The 17433-nt window shown below is 45.3% G+C and overlaps 1 protein-coding gene and 1 long non-coding RNA gene across 3 annotated transcripts in view; one reads left to right on the top strand and one right to left on the bottom strand.

Moving 5' to 3' along the window:
* The window catches only part of GNA13 (G protein subunit alpha 13), a 42043-nt gene extending 32785 nt beyond the window's left edge, over positions 1–9258 (bottom strand). Inside the window, exons 1-2 of one of the 2 annotated variants that reach the window (XM_045888584.3) lie at positions 8788–9258; positions 5428–5654 (exon numbers count right to left, since the gene is read on the bottom strand). In XM_045888584.3, coding sequence (XP_045744540.1) covers positions 5428–5654; positions 8788–9070 — 510 coding nt within the window. In that variant the 5' untranslated portion in view covers positions 9071–9258. Of the gene's footprint in view, positions 1–5427; positions 5655–8238; positions 8384–8787 lie in introns of those variants that run through there. The other variant, XM_064583105.1, reaches the window with a different exon arrangement.
* LOC135363003 (uncharacterized) lies at positions 9096–10508 on the top strand. The gene is made up of 2 exons (XR_010408663.1): positions 9096–9221; positions 9545–10508. It is a non-coding gene; the product is annotated as an uncharacterized LOC135363003 (long non-coding RNA).
* Positions 10509–17433: the final 6925 nt, after the last annotated feature.

Raw genomic sequence — 17433 nt, 5'->3', positions numbered from 1 at the left:
TCTTAAACTAGAGGCCACAAGCATCTCTCCCAGGCTAGGTCCACTCTAGTAAGGAATTCTGAAACTAAAAATCTAGTTTTCATAACAAAACCGTTTCCTTGCTTCATCCCTTAGTTGTTTAATGAACATTTTCAGAGCAGCATAAATTACTATACCAGTAGCTTTATTTAGCAGTAAAAATAAAGCAGCACAGTTTACAACACCCCTGCAGCACCTAGAGCCCAGACATCCCATAGCTAGTTAAGCTTTCACCAAAAAAATAAAATAAAAAAGATATAAACACGAACACACCGACATAATACATCAAGAAATACATACCCATGTAAATGCACACACACACACACATACACACAATCTCACAAAGTTGTATTAAAACCATAAGCACATGCCAAAGCATCCTCTCTGTTTTTAATGTACAGTGCTATAGCTCTGGGTTTCTAAGATCTGGATAAAACGGAACCACTTTCATCTGATCAAATTCACCAAAAGGCAATTCGATCTGTAGAGACCTAAATTTTAGAATCTCTGCAGTTAGGGCGCCTGGGTGGCTCAGTCGGTTGAGCGACTGCCTTCGGCTCAGGTCATGATCCTGGAGTCCCGGGATCGAGTCCCGCATCGGGCTCCCTGCTCGGCGGAGAGTCTGCTTCTCCCTCTGCCCTTCACCCTGCTCGTGCTCTCTCTCTCAAATAAATAAATAAAATCTTTTAAAAAAATAAAAAAATAAAAAAATAAAATAAAATCTCTGCAGTTATATGTAATCTTTTTGTTATATATGCTCCAATGTTTTACCATAACCCTAGAGTCAAGAGACAATAGGTTTTTTGCAACTTGAAGTCAAAGTCCTATTCTGATTTTATTCAAAGAGAAAATAGACCAATTCCTTCTCCAACAGAAACATCATATTTTGCCACTGAAAGTAGAAACTGATTCACTTTTTAAAGCCAATCCAAATTAGAATTAAAGAATAAACCAATGTCTCTAATTCTATGGCATTTCAGATCTTTTTTTTTTTTTTTTTAAGATTTTATTTATTTATTTGGCAGAGAGAGACACAGCGAGAGAGGGAACGCAAGCAGGGGGAGTGGGAGAGGGAGAAGCAGGCTTCCCGCGGAGTAGGGAGCCCGACGCGGGGCTCGATCCCAGGACCCTGGGTTCATAACCTGAGCCGAAGGCAGACGCTTAACGCCTGAGCCACCCAGGCGCCCCATTTCAAATCTATTTTGCAGGACAAATAAAGAAATAAATGTTTCAGTCCACATTGAAGTTCCTATTTTACTTAGTGCTCAGCTCTTTATAGGTCAATGAATGAGGCTAAATAGTTACTCTGTTGCCCAGGCTGAGAGCAGCTCTGTCTTAATGGATAAACTACCTCAACAGCTTGGAGAAGTGTAGCGATCATCCAGCACAAACTGTACTACTTGAATAAGAAAAATTAAATCTAACTAAAGGGACCACGATAACAATGAAAATAACTTTGGTTTCAGGCACTGCAAAAAAAGACTGGTCATTACAGGAAGTTGTATTAACGCTGACAAGTTAAAGTGTTTATAGAAACTAGGAAGCTCTGGAGTGTCCCTCCCAGTCACAAACTTTCCTATCCTATTTAACCAGTCCTGTTAACGTTGCTTCTATTTCTGAAAAACTAACTGTATATTAAACATCCCAAAAAATTAACTGACAGTGATTCCTGGCCATTTTGTTAGTTCTGCTCTGTATCTGCAGTTGTATCACTTTCCAGCCAAGCCCTGACTCCCAACTCTAGTCATCGAAGTCACCAAATTCCCCAACTACAGTTACACAAGGTTTTCCAGAGCGGGTGTCTCCTTTGTGGAGTGGCAGGCCACAGTGAACGTACACACAGCTAAAGCTCAGCATCACAAATATTTAATCCAGTACGAAAAGAGACCGCTTCTGAGTATGTATTATCCTATGAGCTCGTTTACAAGAATTAGAAAGGTACCTTAAAAGCTAGAAGAGCAGTGTAAATCTTAGATTTTTCTTTTTCCACAGTAAACTATTTAGCTTACCCATAATGAAACTAACCAGAAAAGGAAATGTTTGCCTTTGGGAACTTGGAAAAGAAAACATTCATGTTTGTACGCGAAGTTATTACTAACAAATGAATGGCTCACAAATGAAACCTACGCTGTGATACTACTACCCTATCCCTTTTGCCCCGAGGACTGATTGTAAGGCAGTTGTTCATCTTAAGCAAAAAAAGCCATAAGAAGGCTTAAAAACTGTTCCCACCTGTTTTTTGCATTTCAATCTGCATTAATAAAGTTAATAATCAATCATTAGTTGAAACAAAAAACGATGAACTTTATTTATCTGCTAACTCTTCCCTTTTCCCCCTGATGGTTTTACTTTTTCTATCCAAGATTCAAGAATGTACACTGTTAAACATAAAAAGAATTATGACTGTAATACAAGGACTTCCCATCTCCTAGAAAATTAACAAACTAGCATACAGAAATGATTCCTATTTCCCAGAAGACACTTAATGTGGAATGTTTCTTTTTTTCTAGAAGAACCTTATAATTCAGAGTGTCTAAAAAATGAGGAAATAAAGTGTCAGGCTTATGCTAGTGAGCGAGAAAAAGACAAACAAGGCATACCAACGGAGCTTCTACTTTAGTGGGAGAACCAAACACAAGTGCAAACAAGTGGAGTACAGGTGACCAAAGGAGGGCCAGAAGCAAGCCCAGCAAGGAGCACAGGCAGGGAGCCACATTCCAGCCAGGAGAGCTGGAGAAAGCTCCAACCCTAAGGCACTGTCCCTCAGGGAGGCTGAGGAGCAAATTCATCCAAATCATCGATGACTATCTGTTACAAGTACACAGCACTGGGTCCCATCCCAGATTCCTGAATCAGATCCTCTTGTGATGAGAGTCTGGAACTCCGCTTGTTTTTGTATTAAACAAGCATTCCAGTGAATCTGATGCAAGGGATCCATGGACCACGTTTAGTCACATTGAAATGTGATTACCATTCTTCTAAGGTAAGGATAGGACCTACTGAATAGAGTAATGAAAAACCCTGACAGAAAGACCCTCTAAAGACAGCCACAGAAGCAGAGAATCAGGGTATGTGGAAACTGAGAGGCTATCGGGTGTGTGAAGTAGTCTAACGAATACATTATTGGAATTGTAGGTAAGTGAGGTAGTCTTGACTCAAATAAAGAGGTTGAACTCTGTTCTGGAGGTAATGGAGAATAAGCATAGCTTTTTGAACAAACCCATGTGGTGTTTGAACAAGATTACCTGGGAGTCCAAGCAAGAGCTACTAACACATTAATGGAAAGGGGGGAAGGAGGCAGTGGATGCAAGAGATTTGTCAAGGGTGGGAAAGACAGGACTTGGGAATTTGCTGTGTGTAGAGAAGAAAAGGAATTGAAGAGGACCATGAGGAAAATTTTAAATGAGCCAGGTGCCTTCTCAGTGTCTAACACTGTGCCAAGCCCACATAGCATCCAAAAGCACAGAGTCATTAATTCATTGTAACACCTGAATTCCTTCTGTATGTGACAGGCACCATTAACAATGCCAAGGATACACACAGGAAAAAAATTCCTGTCCTCCAGGAGTTTAAAATTACATCTCTCCCTGTTCCTCTTTTCTTCTGCCCCTACTTTTTATGAGGAAAAGTATTTCTGGAACTTGTCTCTCCTTGCGCTCAAAACCTTCTTTGCTCCTAAAGCATCAGCTGGGTCAAGTCAAGAACATGCCGGTCCTCACTCTGGTTTTGGCTATTTGTTCTTAATGGCAAATACTCAGGAATGCTTTCTTCACTACGATGACATGACAGTCTTGATACAAAACTGTTAGGATGTAAATGTCCAAATTCAAGTGTCAGTGAGGCCCAACTTCAATTAAATGGACTTACAGGACTTTCCTACAGAAACCTTTAGAGTACAGCTGTTTATTTATTCATCCAATCAATACGAACCGTATGCTTTTGCAGATGGATGTTTCTCCCCTGACCTGGAAGGATGAATAACGTCCTGAGAAACCTTAGAGTGGAAAGTGTGGTTTGTCAAGAAAATGAATTAAGAAGAAGGGAGAATAAGCAGCACTTTAAAACAAGAGGGAGGGTGACGAGAGACAAGAAGCGGTGTGTGGAGGAACTATCAGCTGTAAAATAAGAAATACTGACCAAAGGACAAAAATCAACCAGAAGTCTGAGAATTGGACAGAGGTCACTTGTCAAGTTAAATTCCTAATTATCAATATGTAATGCTGCCAGCAACTCAATTTTAATAACATGAGATAGTCTTTGCCTTTCATTAATGGACAAATTACTTGACAAGATACACCAAAGAGGAGAACTATACAAGACAGTACGCAATCAAGTGCTACATTTGTATGGTGCCCGTCAGAGCCATAATTCAAAGTAAAGATTCAAAATCGGTTTTATAAAAAGCTGTCATGAACACGTTTCTAGAACTTTTAATAGCCAAGACTGTTTCTGAGTACAAACTGCAACAGCAAAGACTGCTGGCTGTGTACCATTTTGTAGCCACACCCATAAATGTGGATCACTTTAATGCCAGTGACATCATCAAACAACTTTCTAAGCAGTTTTACTTTCAACTGTCACTTTTTTGGGGATCATATTACAGTAAAACACTTCAAAACTGAACTACCTCCAAATTGCATACAGTGTAGATTGTTATCATTCCTGGGATCTTTCCGGTCTTCAGCAAAAAGAAACCCAAAATACAATCAAAGCATTCATGCAAAACATTTGATTTAAAAAAACCGATTTCAATCATTATTCGTGTATCTTTAACCTAGATCAGATCTTTTTTCCCCACCTTCTCTACAGTGCTGTGTAATGGCTACAAATTACGGTAGTCTAAGATTATTTTGTTTTTAAAGAAGAAACGTTTTATAAAATGTGCTTAGAAACCTTAGAAAAACACACACACAGAAGGCAAGAATGACTTAAATGTTATCAAGGACTTTAATCTCTTTATAAATTAATCTCTATCATAAAATGAGTACCTCAAAAGACTATATAAATGACACATCTGAACAACTAGGTGCAGTTACTGAGCTCTCAGCCTGAGAGTAAAGGATCAATTTTTTAGAAGGATGAATATCGTTGCTGCAACTGAGGGGAAATTATTTTCAAAAGTAGAATAAAATTAGGAGAAAGTACCTAAGAAAATCACTAACATCTTACTTACAAAAAGGAAAAATGACCAATTAAACATAACTGTTTCACCAAATCTAAGGGGTTTACCTTATTTTTATCTTGCTTCAGTAAGAAGCTCATCTATATAGCAATCCAAATTTCTGAGGCTAAAATTCTGGATAGATACATTTTAATGTGGAAGTCAGTGAAAAAAGGTATGTTAGAATCAGCTACTGGAAAATGTCCTTAAAATAAAATGACAACAATGTAAAAGAACAAATCTCTTACCAGTTGAAATTCTCGACGCCGGTCATAGGCATTCTGTATACCACTGTCTGCCCATAATGCTCTTATAACAGGGAGATATTGCAAAAAAACTCGAGTTTCCACCATTCCTTGGGACGCCATGGGGGACCGGGTGTCAAACGCCATCATCTTGTCTCCGTTGGCTTGGTTTGAGTTATCTCCCCACGGAATATGAAGCTTCTCTCGAGCATCTACCAGCACCCTCATACCTTTGTTTAAAAAGAAAGAGAAAGGTGTGCTAGGAGCCATTAGATATTCTCATTGATTCTATTCCCGAATTATTTTCTGAAGCTTCTGAACTACTCCAGGCCCACCTCCTCCAAAACTGGAGACCAACATAGAAATAAACACCCCATAACTTCTCAGAGCTTAAAAAAACTAACACTTGTTCACAGTCATAAAATTAGAGCCTTGAAAGGCAAATATTAACACAATTGCTCTTTCTGAAGGATTTTAACGTGTTCTAATTTATAAAATAACTTTCTATAAACTTTTAATAGAAGGTAGTCACAAGAGAACCAAAACCAGTGAAGGAAAAAAAAAATCACGCTGCACAGGCCAATGTCCAGGCTCTGGAAAAACAGCTATAGCTAAGATTTTCTGAGCCCCTCAAAAAGACATTTATGAAATGCCAAGAGTCAAACATTATCACTCTGAGTTCGTTTGTTCCCTGAGCACCCAGCTTTACCCCAACACCGAGTGGTGTTTTTTTTTTTTTTAAAGATTTTATTTATGGGGCGCCTGGGTGGCTCAGTCGTTGAGCGTCTGCCTTCGGCTCAGGTCCTGGGATCGAGCTCCGCGTCGGGCTCCCTGCTCCGCGGGAAGCCTGCTTCTCCCTCTCCCACTGCCCCTGCTTGTGTTCCCTCTCTCGCTGTGTCTCTCTCTGTCAAATAAATAAAATCTTTAAAAATAAATAAATAAATAAATAAAGATTTTATTTATTTGAGAGAGATCGCACAAGGGAGTAGAGGGGCAAGGGCGGGGGGAGAATCCCAAGCAGACTCCAAGCTGAATGTGGAGCCTGACTCAGGGCTGGATCTCACAACCTTGAGATCATGACCTGAGCCGAGAAAATCACGAGTCAGAGACTTAACCAACTAAACCACCCTGGCGCCCCAAAACCAAGTCTTCTAAGAACACATTCAAAACTCAAAAACTCCCAAACCAAGCTTCAAATCAGTGTAGTCACAGGAAAGCCTTAGACTTCCCTAACAGGGAGGAAGAGCAACTGCAAAAAGTGTATAGAAACAGAGAATTCAACTCACAGAGATGAATTCAAACCCAGGATCTCTAATCACTAAACTGTTACCTTTGGTCCATCTTAATTAACAGTCACATGACTATTCAGGCAATTGTCTGGATGTTTTGCTGTCAATCTTCTGATCATGCCAACTCAAAAAGATAGATGTCTAGTGACTTATTTCATCTCATAACCAGTGTTCAAAGTAGGTCTCACTTTGGACACAGTGCACAATAAGGACCAGGTGTTTACCTGGCTCACAATCAGTTAACATGCTGACTCTATTCATTGACATAATTCCTTAAGTTCAGCTGCATCACGATACAAAGGTACCTTCAATTAAGGACGGGCAAGGCGGAGCCCTAAGCCTTGAAAGAGACCTTAATTAGTTTTGTGCTAAACAGTAAGATGGGATAAAGACACTGTTTTATACAGCTTAACTGTAGCAGTGCCAGGGCTCAGAGCCGGCTGGCTGTGATCTGTGAGCTAGCTCCTGGCCTAGTGCTCTTCTCCCCTCATTACCCCAGGAGCCCCACCCCTGGTGGCGGGGATGGGGTGGGGTGGGGGTACTTTTCCTCAACTCAATCCTGGGAGCAAAAAAAAGTGATGAGAAGGAGTTGCTTAAGAACTTCCTGAACAAAAAAACCCCGTTAAAGAAACCCTGCTTGCAAATCTGCTGGAATCTGTAGCAAACCCCTGGACAACTGCTACCCAGATGGTGGTTTCCTGATGCACCTGAAGTACCAGGCACTGTATCTCCAATTTGCCAAAATGCCTTTTATAAATTAGAAAATGTTTGATACTAAGAAAAATGAACGTAACCGTCACTGAAATAAGACCCATCTTCTCCAATTCTCTGAAAGCCCAGAAATAAAATTATTTTTTGTATTTTTTTACTTACAAACAGTTTAATTTTAAAAAAACACCGTCAAGGGTGCCTGGGTGGCTCAGTTGGTTAAGCGACTGCCTTCGGCTCGGGTCATGATCCCAGGGTCCTGGGATCGAGCCCCACATTGGGCTCCCTGCTCGGCGGGAAGCCTGCTTCTCCCTCTCCCACTCCCTCTGCTTGTGTTCCCTCTCTCGCTGTCTCTCTCTTTGTCAAATAAATAAATAAAATCTTTAAATAAATAAATAAATAAAAATAAAAAAACACCGTCAAGTAGAAGCAGAGCCTACGATCCAAGCCAACAGCGATTCACCGACTCAACCTGTATAGGATCCGCATCACTTTTTAGGCCAAAGATTCTTCACACCAACACACGATTTCATTTAAATAGTAGAGCAAGTGGTGGTACGCCACCCCACCCCAGTTATTAAGCCAAACGGAGAGAGGAACGTGTTGCATAGTGATTATAGGCAAAACATCCTGCCCAACCGTGACAATGGGGCGAAAAACCACTGATGCTAATTTTTTCAGACCAACTGTATGGGTCTACTCTTTCCTGATGCCAGCACAGAACACAGGACTCCCTGAAGTTGCATATCCTTGCCCAAAAGGGCCCAGGAACTGTCACCCTTCGCCCTTGACAAGCCTCAGGCAAAAGTTTCCTTACTGAGACGGTTCCATAACTCCCTTGCTTAGGAGGCGGCCAAAGAAGCAAGGAGTTGGGAGCAGCCCCGACCCCATGTGACTCGGGTCACCCAGCCGGGGCGGCGAGGTTGGGCAGGCAGCGCCGGGGCGGCGGAGGGGGGTGTGGGTGCGGGATCAGCTCTCAGGTCTTCTGGCCTCGTCTGGAGGAAGGCAGGCGCGGTCACGTAGCACCCCGAGAAGCCCGGCTCGCCTCACTTCCCTCTCGGAGGGGACGAGGCCAGTGGCGACGGGGGGTATGAGGGGCCAGCCCTGAGCCCCACTCAAACGGCAGGGGGGAAAGTGGGGCGCCCCCGGGCATCCTTTCCCCTCCGGGGAGAGGGCACCCCGCGCAAGCAGGACCGCCGCCCGGGGCGCGCCCCCTTCCCGCCCTCCCGCCCGCCGGGCCGGGTCCTCTTGGCAGGGACAGGAGCGAACGAGGGCGGTGCCCGGCCCCGCGCCGGCCGCCTCCGCCCCCCCCGCCCCCACGCCCCGGCTCGGGCCCGCGGTCTCCGCGGCGACCCCCGCCCGGCACCTTTAATCACGTTGCTGTAGATGGTGGGGCGGAACTCCTCGCGCGCGCGCTGGTCGAAGTCCTGCCCGTGGATGATCCGCATCTGCTTCAGGAAGGTGGACTTGCCGCTCTCGCCCGCACCCAGCAGCAGGATCTTCACGAGCCGCTTCACGTAGGTCTTCTCCCGGGACAGGCATTTGTCGATCTCCTTGGACTTGCGCTGCTGCTCGGCCTCGCCGCTCGTCAGCACGCAGCCGGGGAAACACACGGACAGCACGGACCGCGACGGCAGGAAGTCCGCCATCTTGCCGCCGCCGCCGCCGCCGCCGCCTCGGCGGGCCCCTCCGGCTCCCTCCACCGCCTCCTCGGGCGGCGGGCGGCTCCTGCAACGAGGCTCGAGGGCGGGGAGCGCTGCGGCGGCCCGAGCGCGCCCGCGGAGGGAGGGAACCAGAGAGGTGACTCGCAGGGCGGGCCGGGCAGGGCGGGCCGGGCGAGCCAGGGAGGGAGGGAAGGAGGGCGGGCCCAGGAGGGGCGGTGGCCCCCGGGCGTGCGCGCGCCCGCCGCCTCCCGGGAACGCGCACGCACGCCGGGCCGCTTTCCAGCCTCCCGGGTTTCCACGAGTCACGCTCTAGTCCGGGCGCCGGCGGCCGCCGCCCGGCGCGCGCGCGCGCGCGGGGCTGGGGGGGCGGGGGGCGGTCCAGCTGGGAATGGTCACGTGGTCTCCGGGCGGTCCGGGCGCGCGCTGGCGGAGCCCGACTTTCTGTTTCCCTTTAATTAGCTGCTCCCACTGACGGGCAGATGACTACTTCCCGGAACCCTGGAGGCCCGAGCCCAGGTCCAAGGCACTGCTCTTTGGGCTTTCCTACCGCTCTCAACGCTCTTACTCCTGGGTGACGTGCCCGCCGCCTGCTGTCACCGTTCGCGCGCCTAATTTCGAGGCCCTTGGCTCAAGCGTTATTCAGACCGCGGGCGCGAGTCTGGAAGGTTTTGGTGCATTTTCTTAGGTGGTTTCTTTGACATCCTGCTCTCCCAAGCCCGGAGTGGTACCCAGACATCATCAGCCCTCCGCCCCCAACTCTTTCTGGCATTCCCAGACCCTGCAAAAGACTCTCCTTTCAGGGGAGGAAATGGAGTTGATGTTAATCTGAGACGTGCGAGGAGGGGTTGTTAATGTCTCACTAATGTGGATTCCCACCCGAGTTGTCACATTGAAGTCAGTGGATGGATGGTGGCTGTGGAGGGTGAGGTCATGGTGAAAATCCCCCTAAACCGGACACTGTGAAGCTGACTCTTCCCTACAAGGAAGCAGATAAGCAAACAGACTGAGAACCGGAGCAGGCAAATTTTCGGCTTCCTGCCAGATTACAGAGGATATGAACAGCCAAGGGACTTTTTTCTGTCCTAAGAGCAGATTCAGGCTGGGATACCTGAAAGGGCTGGTAGGGGACAAGCGACAAGTGACAGGTGCGTTGGTAACCTACGTAGCAAGGACCCCAGAAGCCAACTTATTTATTCTCAGTATTTAGTTGTAAGTGGAAACGGCCGGTTTGGTTTGTCTCTCTTCTGGGAAGTGCAGCGGTAGTGCTGCTTGATTTGGGGCTCTGTGGCTCGAAGCTACCTATGTGTTGGGGAGTTGAGGTAAGAGGTCAGCACTCTGAGTTGGCCCATGACAGGTTTAAATTAAAAAAATCAGTGCCAGTCTACTGTCAGGTTGGCTTAATGGCTGAGAAGCCTCATGACTCAGTAACTAGGCTGCAATAAACAATGGCTATGGTAGGATTATCTCCTGTTGTCCTGGCCAAACCCAGAGGGTGGACAATCTACAATACACAAAGTAGGGTAGGTAAAACTCTAGTATCTATGGATTGATAGGGTCAGAATCACGGGGTGGTGCCTTCACGCAAAATGGATGGTAAAAGCCTGACCCTGGATGGAAAATCTCTCTAGCGTCTCAGCTGTGTTCAGGAGGCCCTGTTCTCCAACCTGTGCTCTCAACAGGGGAGCGGGTTTGGCCCCCACCCATGCGCCAGTTCTACATGGACTCCAGATGCTGATCTGAACTCTTCTGCACAATCGGGGGGAAGCCTTTAAGTTAGGTAGTGAACATTTTTTTTTTTTCCCAAAAGTGTAGCATAATGGAGAACCAAGGGTGCCTAGGAGGCAGGAAGGTATTCCTGCCCAGCCGGTTCATGTTGTGACACGCAGAGCAGCAGAGAAAGCTCTTCAGAGCCCTGCCTGTAACCCTGTGTTGGAACAAGGTTGGCTCAGATCAAGCCTAGCTGCTCTAGTCGGTGTTTCTGAAAAATAGACACCGTTGGGCCCAGCCTGAGGTTTGGCTAGAGCAGTCCAACTGCTTCTGTTAATCAAGCCACCTTGAAGTTATAAGCATAAAAGTGAGTTAGAGGTTTGGGGGTTCCTCAGAAAGTTAAACATAGAACTGCCATACGAGCCAGCAATTCTACTCCTAGGTATATATCAAAAATAATTGAAAACAGGTATTCAGACCAAAAATTGTATACCCATGTTCATGGCAGCACCATTCAGAATAGCGAAAAGATGAAAACACCCCATATATCCATCAATGGATGAATGGATAAACAAAATGTAGTATATCCACACAATGGAATTATTCAGCCATAAAAAGAAATGGAATACTGATGGACAGATGCTATAATATGGACGAACCCTGAAGACATTATGCTAAGTGGAAGAAACCAGTCACAAAAGGCCACATATAGTAAGATTCCATTTATAGGAAATGTCCAGAACAGACAAACCCATAGTAACAGCTCCTGTGCTTATGCGCACAGGGTTTCCTTGTGGGGTGATGAAAATGTTTAGGAACTAGACATTGTGATGGTTGCAGAACATTGTGAATGTACTAAATGCCCTGAACTGTACACTTTAACGTGGTCAAATGATGAATTTGATGTTATGTGAATTTTACCACAATAAAAAAAAAATGAGGTGGGGAAAATAGTATTTTCTATAAAAGAAAAGACATCATTTAACAGTGAAGCACCCACAGTGTCCAATAACCAATGAATGAACATGTGGTTGTGTTTATTTTATTTTATATTTTTAGATTTTATTTATTTATTTGACAGAGAGACAGAGAGAGAGCACAAGTAGGCAGAGAGGCAGGCAGAGGGAGAGGGAGAAGCAGGCTTCCCGCTGAGCAGGAAGCCCAATGCGGGACTCGATCCCAGGACCCTGGGATCGTGACCTGAGCTGAAGGCAGCGGCTTAGACTGAGCCACCCAGGCACCCCGATTGTGTTTATTTTAAAATGACAACATAAGTTATCTGCACCAAAAGCAAATCTACTCTAGCAGCTGCTTCACATTACAGTGTAATGAAATTAATGATATTTTAATTTCCAGGTAGATTGTTTCATAACTGAAAAAGAAAATCCAAACTTTTTAAGGGAGTACAGAGTCTACTGGTTAGAACTGAATCTGCTGGAGGCTCTATTTCCAGTAGAGCCAGATGTTAATTTTTTGGAAACATCTGTCTTGTTGCTAGCCAGTTGATCCATATGCAAATGAGGGATTCAAATGCCCTGAGGAGCTGTGATAAAATGATCGAATGGTTGATTAGGTGCTATGCTCTATTCTTTCTGGAAACCCAACGTGTGGTGGCAAACAGTCTTGCAAGATAAATAGTGAAGGTGTAACTAAAAATGTACAACACATTTCCCAGTGGCTTTTCTTCTCTGACTTGGTCACTTCGGGAAGGATACAAGCCCTTTCCAGCAATACTGGCAATTCTTGAAACGAACCACTTGCCACTCTTCTGTTGAAACTGAAAGATAGGCTTCCTATCTTATAGTCACAGCTTTTTTACAATAAAAAAAAAAGGGTATTATTTAGCTCATTTACCAAACTTCATGCCAAATAACTTTAGGCTATTTACAAAATGCTATTATCCAAAAAGGACAAGAATTTGTCACCCTCAGACATATTCAAAAGAATATGCCAGAGGCTCTAGGAACAATTCCAAAAGAGGAGTTTAAAAAAAATTTTTTTTTGAATGATGGAAAATACAATTTAAGTAAGTGATTCCCCTGTCCAGGTGACTATTCACCACTCAGGATAGGACACCATCCATTTAAGTATGTTATTTAAAAAGCAGTCACATTACCCGATGGTTAAACCTTGTGCTAATTTTCTAAGAATGACAACACATCCAACATTCTTGCCATAAGACTCCATTTTGCCTCCTCAGTAATATAAAATAGGTGGATTCTAATCCTTTCTTACACATAAAACAGGCATGGATTTTCCATATCTTCCCTTCCCATCCTAGAAAACGAAGGGGATTCCCTAGCCCTCCCATGACACAAATCCCTCACATGTGCAATGTTTTAAACGCCCAAAAGCACTTTGACCCACTTTATCTCATTCTCTGCTCACAATAGCCTGACTAAGAACACCCAGTATCACCCTCACTCACCTCCTGTCTCACACTGGGAGGCTGACGGGAAGAAAAGTCAAGTGACACACTCTAAGCCTCATTCAGCCTGGCCAGTTGCAGAGCCAGAACCAAGAGCCCCCCTCTTTTGACTCTGAACCCAGTGCTCCTTCTGATGGGCCACAATTGCCCTAGTACCCCGAATGTCCAGCTGGATTAAGTTCAGACTTAAGAAACAAGTAGCTAACTAACTGTACTTAACCATGAGGCACCACAGAGTCCAATATTCTGGTTGGTCGGTCGGTCGATTTCTCCAGCCCCTTCGCAGCTGATTGTCATCTTGAAGTTCACTAGCTCTTAGGCTGATTTTGCTAAGATGTTCCATACTTTGAGCTCAGCCTCTGGTTTGTCAAATGTTCCAAGTGGCCTATGTAGAAATTCGAAAAGAGGAGCCAAGCTTATGGCAATATTTACATGATCCATAAACCCCAGACTTTCCCTTAGCGTGAGTTAGATATGAAGAGGCATCTTTTTTGTGTGATGAAATTTGCCTCTCATGTGGAAAGTTTTGTATGAAACGAGGCATGTGGAATTGCATTGTTGGTGGGGTTTTTTGTTGTTGTTGTTATTAATGGAAAACATGACTTTAATTACTGGTTGTATTTTTCTCAGCCTCCGAGAAAGATCCATGAGCTGCTGTTAGCCAGCTTTGACCTCACTGGGCTTAACTGAAGTCAGAAGCCTGCGCTGTCTTCAAGACACATGCCAGCACCCATACAAACCCTTACACCTTGCTGACTGCCTTGGACTCATTTATGGGCAGTCTATTTATACGACACTAACAAAAAGCTTTGCCTGTAAATCTGAGATTCTTTCTGAGAAACTCAAAACATCCTGCTCAGTCCCTCTCCTTTAGTTCCCCTCAGAGCTTTTAAAGATGAGGAATACTTTTTAGTTTTATTGCCTATAAATGGACTGCCCCTTGCCAGAAACAGGTATCTTGAACGCTAATTCTGTTTCTCCAGAGAGACTGAAGGCTGCGAAGTCTTTTAATTTCTTCCTGCATCTTAACATCCTCTGCTCCCAACCGGGTGGAAGCAGTTTTCTTTCACTCAGGACACTGGAGTGCAGGGAGCCTGGCTCCTGAAGCAAATAATGTCACCTGGCACCTCCGTCTCCAAACTCCTGTGTCAGCCGCTAAGGAAAAGCAGGGCTAGCTCATGGCAGGATTCAGGGAAAGGCAGCTGCTGAGTCAGAATCACAGAATCAAAGGTCTAGAAGCTGAAGCACTGTCACCGAGGTCCCTGTCTCTTGCTTTCATAATTAGCTTTCTCCTGGCTGTGGGAGGGTGATGCCAGGCCTGCCCTGCCTGGGGGGGGGGGGCGGGGGGAGAAATAAAAGCAAGCAGAAGCTGCTCCCCTTGCCAAGCAATTTTGTGTCAAGCAATTTTGCACTTAGTGCAAGCATATCAGACTGTTTGCTGATCATTTTGCTAGTTTCCCGGAGAGGGAATGTAGTGTGGGTGCAGGAACTTGGTGAGAACTCAACATAGTTGAGCCTTGCCCTTCATGTCTGTAAAATGGCGGCATTTATACATAAAGATCTGTCCCGAGGATTTAAATTATAGAACAAATGCCCTCAGTCTCGGTCCATACATGAGAGTTTCAGTTTTAGACTGTTGGAGGAAGGAGCATCGAAACTTCTTTAAGAATGCTTTGAAGGTTTAGGAATAGTTTCCTGGTCAGAAGGGTCTCCTGATCTTTCCTGAGCTCTTCCTTCTGAGTTTAAAGGTATCTCTTCTACTTAGGTTCATCCATAGCATCTGATGTGTCCCCCCAGCAGGATCTCTTTCTGGTCAAAAGAATCCAATACAACAAAGAGAAAATACGTATATGAGGGGTTGTCCCCCACATTTGGTCTCTGAAGAGGGGCAGGATTTATTAGTTCTCATCAGTACTGGGAGTGTAAGGAATCAGGTCAGAGAGCAGAGGTTCAAGTGGAAATGTTGACATAGTGCATTAAGAACATGGGCTTTTTTTCCCAATCTGTAAAATGGATATAATCATCTTAGAGGTTTTGGGAGGAGTTATATAAAATGAGAGAGCAGGCTTTTGGTCAATGTCACCGTATTTCCTTCTGCCAAAGTGTTTAGATGTCCAATTGATGAACTGCTGTCTATGTCATGAAAGTTATGGATAATGAGGGATGCCTCGTGGACATACATGTGCGTACCTCTGCCCACAAGCCCATGCACTGATCACACCTCCACCAACAGACACCCCTGGACAGCCCGTGGGCCTAAGGATGGGCACACCCGTGGTGCGGGGGGACATATAATGAGATCTGGGGGGATATAATGAGATCATATCTAAATTGCCCCCATCTTACAGCCACGGGACCTAAATTAAACCTCAGAAATGGTCAATTTCATGGGCTCTTGAAGTGGATCCCAGTGGGGATAATGGCTGAAACACTGCATTTAAGTCATTCCTGAGCCAGTCCTTGGCTGGGGACTTTTATGCCCCTCTGGTAGAAGCCTGCTCAATTTCAGGGTCATTACTGCCCTTCCCAAGGCCGCTCTGGACAAGAAATCAACGAGTGCTTTACAGACTAGGAGATACATAATGAATGCGTTTGGGACCGTTCCTCAGTTGTTCCTTCACCCTGGATTTCTGCTAAGGTCCTCAGGGAAAGCAAAGGGAGTTACTGCCTAGAACTTAAACCCAGCTCCAAGAGGAGAGGGAGCTGTGCAGGACTGCCCCAGGCGGGATGCAGAGGGTGATGCCCTAAAGGCAAAGCTCATCCTCTGTAATTTAGGAACTCTGTATTTTGGAGGGCAGAAAGGGCTAGGTGCTCAGATTTAGAAAGATTAACACCTATTGCCTTGGGCAGTTTTCTCTCTAAGAATCACACAGAGTCTCTGCTAATTTGTTACAACAGTTAAGGAATTGGGATTGGGGGCTATTTAACTTCTCCTGGAACAAACATATTTGACCCAACAGACTCACAGGGGGAAGGCGCAATGAGTTCTGATGGAAAATCTGAAGGAACTATATAGACCTCCATTTCTGTCTTGGGTCTCCAAAAGATTTGCTCCTCCATGTCCGTATTCTTAGTTATTTAACCTTCTCCATAAATTAGGGAGCAAATAGTAATGGTGGGCACTTCATTGACAGCCAGCTAGGAAATGTTTCTGAAAAGCCTTCTGTCCAACCCCCCGTATAACCCTGTCATGGAATAATAGCATTTTCTTAGGGAGATGTGTTTTTTTTGACAAATTACTCTCTTGGTAAATTTCATGCCCTTCCTAACAGTACCAGCCACGTTTCTAGTTTGGCCAGCAGTGGTGAAAAACACCGGAAGTTCTCCCCATTTGGGTTTCCAGACTGACTATCTTCCCGTATCTCCCATCCTTCTTTCCCCAGCTCCTTTTCTTCGGGCTTCCCCTCCTTTTGTGCCCGCACTCCATCTGCCCTACCCTTTCTTCCTCACTCCTCCCACCCCTTCCTTCCCCTCTTTCCCTCCCCAGTTTTGTTCAAAGGAAGTATCTGGCCCCTTTGGTCCTACAGCATCTTTGCTTCCTCCCATCACAGCCCAGGTGACACTAAGCTGTAATTGTCCCTCCCTCACCTACTGCTCAAGACTGCGAGCCCTTTGAGGCAAGGGACACAGCTAACTTTTTTTTTTTGTTTAAGATTTTATTTATTTATTTGACAGAGAGAGACACAGCGAGAGAGGGAACACAAGCAGGGGGAGTGGGAGAGGGAGAAGCAGGCTTCCCGCTGAGCAGGGAGCCCGATGCGGGGCTCGATCCCAGGACTCTGGGATCATGACCTGAGCTGAAGGCAGACGCTTAACGACTGAGCCACCCAGGCGCCCCAGGATCCCTTTATTTAAATAGGAAAATCCCTGCTTAGATGCTCAATGCACACATCTAAAGGAAGTAGTTGCTAATAAGTGTTCAGTCTTTAGTTTTTTGTTTTTTAAGATTTTATATTTTTATTTGACAGAGAGAGACAGCGAGAGAGGGAACACAAGCAGGGGGAGTGGGAGAGGGAGAAGCAGGCTTCCCGCTGAGCAGGGAGCCCGATGTGGGGCTCGATCCCAGGACTCTGGGATCATGACCTGAGCCGAAGGCAGACGCTTAACGACTGAGCCACCCAGGCGCCCCACAGCTAACTTATTTTGTATCTTCAACATCTAGCATGTCATATCCTAATGGCTTGCTAAATGTATGTAATTCAAATGAGTATGC

The sequence above is a fragment of the Mirounga angustirostris genome, unplaced genomic scaffold, assembly GCF_029215605.1.
Source record: "Mirounga angustirostris isolate CCGP_5_RB_7025 unplaced genomic scaffold, mMirAng1.0.hap1 SCAF_17, whole genome shotgun sequence".
In the NCBI taxonomy this organism is placed as follows: Eukaryota; Metazoa; Chordata; class Mammalia; order Carnivora; family Phocidae; genus Mirounga; species Mirounga angustirostris.
Note: the sequence above shows the minus strand (reverse complement) of the source record. Positions and strands in the feature narration are given on the sequence as shown.